Below are 5,557 nucleotides of genomic sequence, written 5' to 3' on the forward strand. Positions count from 1 at the left end.
TGAAATTAAGCAACGTGCAAACTTTGCGCAAGAGTTATGCCGGTGAACAGCTGATATAACTGTCTTGAATTATTCCCTTAATATTTCTCTTGTGGCCCGTACATAGTGAAAAACAAAGATAAATGTATTTTGCGTTAAACATTGTTTTTGAAAGTCGGTGCTTGAAATAAAGCTGTTCTTCATTTTCATTGATGACTGCAGTGTTAATAATTTTAATTATAGGGCTATAATTCATTGTATAAATTAATAGACCTGTTTTAAAAGACCTTTTTAAATAATTTTTTAATGAGGAGTAAGCTAATAGCCTAATCTTTTATTATCCTCACAGTGCGTCAGTTATGCGGTGGTGTGCTATGAAATTATTGCGGGGCAAATTAATTGTAATTTAATAATAAAAATAATCTAATAATAATAATAGGCCTAATAATAAGAAGAATGTAACAGGCCTACATTAATTGGAAATGCCAAATCCTCTTAATATTGCCAACATTTGATGCTTTCGACAATATCTCTGGCCGTTGTCACGGTCTCGCGACCAAAGATAGCCTACGATCATTTTCTGACAGTGTCAGAGATTCAGCGTGATCATCGCACAGTGTGTTTGCTGCTACGACCCACGTTTACTGACCAGCCAATAAAAATGCGACACGAAATCAACGTGACACTGCGCTAAAACATAAAACTGCTTACCTCAAGCTCGTATCCCTTCCTCTTTTGCCGCTTCCACTATTTTTCAGCACACATAAAAACTACAACTGCCAAAGTGTGATTCATCGCGCTCTTTTTGTTTATGACTAGCGCATGCTGATGACGTTTTATTCTTCTATAGTAACGTGCGTCGCAGCCTAGAGTCAATAGGTGTCATCATCATACAGTCTGCATGCAAGTAGTACCCGAGTTTATCAGATGCAGTGTGATTTGCAATGATCATACAGGATTGCTGAAATTGTGCAGTATTTCTCGGGCTTACGACGAAACGATGACGAGACGACAATAAGGTCAATAAACGATAACTGTGACTATATCAACATGCAATATCATTGACGAAAAAGACGAGACTAAAAATAAAAACTATACCAAAATTTATTTTAATTTTTTTGTCGAAAAAAAGGAGACAAAATATCCGCTTGTTTAGTCGTGACGTAAGAAATGCTGTTTCCGGGTCCAAGCCTCAACTTGTTTTGCGTGAGAATACTATCTCAACAGCTGTTTATGAGCACTGTTTAAGCTAAACACATTTTATTACACGTTTAAGCTAAACATTTTGAAAACCGTCTCCGTGCTCACAGCGTCCCAGACACAAATAATTTTTATATTTATTTATTTATATTTATATTTTCATTGTCTGGCTATCTGGAATTTCGGTTTGGAGTTAAGGGTTAGGATTATAATTTTTGGTGGTATTATATCACATTGTGAGTGTATATTACCACCGTTTGTTGTTTTCTTGTGGCATCTGATAGAGCATAGGTCTTCAACCCCCTGATAGCACACGTACATCACGGAGACGACAATTTGACGTCTGCATTTACATCTGCAAGACGTATTTTTTAGAGTGTTTGCTCATCTGCAATACGTCTATAGGACGTTTCCTATCAGATGTCAAATAGACGTTTAGAAGATGTCTTTAAGATGTTTTTGATTTAGAATGCATGTAAAACTGACATCTTATAGACGTCTATCAGATGTTTGTACACAGCAGATGCTTTCCAGATGAAGCAATCTTTAACAGACATCTTGCAGACGTACGTGTGCCCTCTGGGCCTGATCCTGGGGACCCACTTTCCTGCAGGGTTTAGCTCCAACCCTAATCAAACACACCTGAACCAGCTAATCAAGGTCTTCAGGATCACTTGAAAAGTCAGAGGCCAGGTGTGCTGAAGCAGGTTGGAAATAAACTTTGCAGGACAGTGGGTCCCCAGGAGAAGGGTTGAAGACCTATGTGATAGAGCGTTTGGACCCAGAAGCGGTGAGGTGTGACGTCAAATTAACAAACGTCAAACTTTATTGCAGACTGCTGTACACGCCTCTAGCTTTCATGTGTTTCATATCAAGAGTTCAAATCCGCAATTCAGAGCTTCTCTGTTACAGTAAAAGGATACATTTCTGCCCGGTGTTTTGCAAATGTTTTGCAATCTGGCAACCATGCGCACACACTCGCTCTTCATTACAGAAGTGCCGACGATGATCTGAAAACACGACAAACAAGTAAGCTGAAGTTTAGCGATCTCCGTGTGAGATGTTCAGCTTAAATGAAAGTATCATTCAGCCTGTCTGTGTTCTGTCAGGAGCGCTTGACTATATTTTGTTTGCATTTGTGTTTGCTGAATAAATGCACTTAACTCAACCGCTCTTGTTTTAATAGAGAAACATTATTGCAATTTGGAATTATTGTTAGAAATTTTAATTTTGAAATATTTTGTTTGTTTTTGCTAGTTTTCATAATGTAGACCGAGAGAGTGCATATCTAAGTCTTTGATATTAATTTATATATTAAATAGCCTACAATAAATCAGTACAATAGATGAGGTTAAATAAATCGTCTGTATGAGTCCACATTCTATTGATTTGTGCGTATTAGTGAAAGTGCAATACCTGAAATGTAAAAATACATTTTTAAATAAAACAATCTTTGTGATTTATAATTTTGAGCCCAAAAAATAATGTTATCAGTTGAACTATTATGCAGCATGACGAAACGTTTTCATTGACTAAAACTAGACTAAACAAACACAGGACAATGTTGACTAAATATGACATTTGACACCAGGACTAAGCCTAATTTAAAAGACTAAATCTAAGACTAAATTAAAAATGGCTGACAAAATTAACACTAGGGCTGCGTTCCAGTTCACTTTTAGACGCGCACTCACAAACTTCCCTAAGCACTTCCCCTCGGGGGAATCCCCGCTGCCATTTTGAAGTGCATTCCACTTCGTCAAGTGGACGAGGGAAGTTTACAGGGACATACTCTCGACCCCTCGATTTTGACCGAGGGAGTGAGTCTGCTTCATATGCACACTTCAGGCTGCTCCATAGACCACAATGCAACACGATTATGACGTCATCGCAGATCGCGTTTAATTTATCCCCACCCCAAACAACTCTATAATATATGAATTTTTTTTTTTTTACATTTATAACAGCCCAAGCATATCTATATACATATAGAATGCTGCACCAAACAAATTCATAAGGGAAAAAATGTAAACAATAAACCAACTCCATAGCTGATTCTAAGTGATCAAGGGCTTAGGACGTTCCAGTTCAGCCCATTCCAAGGGTTCCGCCAGAAGTGGGCACGCATGCAACGTAATCAATGACGTACATCCGAGTAAAGTTTGCGAGTGAAGGGCATAAAAAAATTGGACTGGAACGCAGCCTAGTACTGATGTGGTTCCCTTGCAGTTTGTGCAACAATGAATAAGGAACTGAGAGTATCCGTGTCATACAGGATACAGTCTGTCGGTTCAGGATTTGCATAAAGGTTTAATGCGGTTCACAGGCCTCTTATCAACACACAAAGAGGAAGAGAAACGTAGTGTAAAACAGACTTTTATTGTCTTAAAAGCTCATATAAATCTCACTCATTTAATTTCAAGATAAAAAGAACATGGTTGCATTTTTGTTTTCCTTCTGAAGGAACTCAATATCTGTGGACAGTCCTGTCTATGAAGAAATAAAAACCGTGAATGAAAATCATACATATCTTCGGGAATCTCTTTGAAAATGTGAAAAACTTTGCATGTTGTTCTCTCGTCTCTTTTCACTTCCTCTTTTTTTTTGTGTTTGACTAATTCTCAAGCACTGGCGGATGCTGCTTCATTTGCCCTGTCCTTTTTATGATGAGGTGTTTTCTTAAGTTAGAAAAAAAATGCTTTGGAAGCAACAATTGAGGGTAAAATGCACTTGAAAAGAGTTCATCTTCAAGAGAATTCATCTTATGATTGTAATGTTCCGTATAGCTTCATCTCTGAAAAACGGTAAGGGAGAATTTGTCTGTTTGTGGTTTATGAATTTACATTTTAAAAGAAAAATAAGAAATGTCCTTGTCCTCTGTACGTGTTCATGCTGCATGTTTAAAAAACACAAATGTTTAGTCATTGCATTAAAAAAAATTAAAAGACTGGAATTTTACAGACTTGATTTCGAAGATGGAAACTGTTTCAACATATAGTATTTTTATTTGTTTGTGCAATTAAAAAAAAAAAATGTTTGTTCAGTTTTGACCTCTAAATAATTGGTGAAACTCACAAAAACATTTCTGTTTCACCTGAGAGTAATATGAAAAAAAAAAATTAATGTGCATTAAACATGAAATCTCTTTTTACTTCTTATTTTACTGTAATGAAAATTCTTGATGGATTTCATGAGATTCACCTTCACAGAAGCTAAAATAAAGCACTGTACATTGATTGTGTTGTAAATGTTGCTATTCTGATGTCAGTCAGGATGGCTTCTCCTCTTCTTTTGATCTTTCTGCTAATGATTCCGGGTAAGTCAGACCTGTTTCTGATTTTCAGCATCCTCCAGCTCTACGGATGCAGTTAATTTGAATAAAATAAATATATGTATATATAATTTCAGATGTTTTCAGTGAAAATGGTTGGCGTGTGAGTTACAGACATTCACACATCTGTGCACTAAAGAACTCATCAGTGATAATGAGCTGCACTTATAAATACCCTACTGAATATACGATCATGAATGTGTTCTGGACCAAAAACGCTGTAAAGGGTAAAGAGTCTCCAGATCTGTCTGAGGATCCTGAATACAGTCAGAGGCTTCAGTATCTGGGAGACAAACAGCAGAACTGCACCATCAGACTGAGTCATGTAACACAGAAAGATTCACACAAGTACTGTTTCAGATTCATCACTGATCAACCTGATGGAAAATGGACTGGTTATCCAGGAGTGACTCTTACTGTCACAGGTGACTTTCATGAGGCTGAGCTCTTCTTCTGTGCATTATGTTGAATAATAATCAGTGTATGACAGCAGCACTAGATATAATGTGTGTGTTGTGTTCAGATCTTCAGGTGGAGGCTCCTGAGAGAGTGACAGAGGGTCATAATGTCAGTCTGACATGTAAAAGCAGCTGCACTCTGACTGACAGAGCAACATTCATCTGGTACAGAAACTCACAGCCATTAACTGAGAGAAGAGACGGAAACAATCAACTCCTGCTGCAGTCAGTCAGAAGAGAGGATGCAGGCAGATACAGCTGTGCTCTACATGGACACAGTTACATCTCTCCTGCTGCTCATCTCAATGTCACGTGTGAGTACAGTCAGACTTTGCCAGCTTGAGTAAATGTATTCATATATGAGACATGTACAATGAAGAATTCATATCGTGTAATAGGGATGCACCGATACCGATACTGGTATCGGTATCGGGCCCGATACTGAGCTCTTGTACTCGTTAAAATGCCCCGATACCAAACGCCGATACCACACAGCATCTGTTAAGTGCCATATTCAGACAATGAAACACTGACAACAGAACAACAGACAGCAGAATGGAGTTATTAGAGATTAAGGATGTCTACGAAG

At 37.7% G+C, this 5,557-nt stretch overlaps 2 protein-coding genes across 2 annotated transcripts in view; both read left to right on the plus strand.

The window, feature by feature from the left end:
* LOC107703675 (B-cell receptor CD22-like) overlaps positions 1–5,557 on the plus strand; it is a 15,800-nt gene that overhangs the window by 7,027 nt on the left and 3,216 nt on the right. Inside the window, exon 5 of the mRNA XM_016506399.1 lies at positions 5,091–5,282. Coding sequence (XP_016361885.1) covers positions 5,091–5,282 — 192 coding nt within the window. The remainder of the gene's footprint in view (positions 1–5,090; positions 5,283–5,557) is intronic.
* LOC107703764 (B-cell receptor CD22-like) overlaps positions 4,594–5,557 on the plus strand; it is an 18,593-nt gene continuing 17,629 nt past the window's right edge. The window contains exon 1 of the mRNA XM_016506490.1: positions 4,594–4,617. The gene's annotated coding sequence lies outside the window, so the exon portion shown is untranslated. The remainder of the gene's footprint in view (positions 4,618–5,557) is intronic.

This window comes from Sinocyclocheilus anshuiensis, unplaced genomic scaffold (genome assembly GCF_001515605.1).
Source record: "Sinocyclocheilus anshuiensis isolate Anshui unplaced genomic scaffold, SAMN03320099.WGS_v1.1 scaffold274, whole genome shotgun sequence".
Lineage (NCBI taxonomy): Eukaryota > Metazoa > Chordata > Actinopteri > Cypriniformes > Cyprinidae > Sinocyclocheilus > Sinocyclocheilus anshuiensis.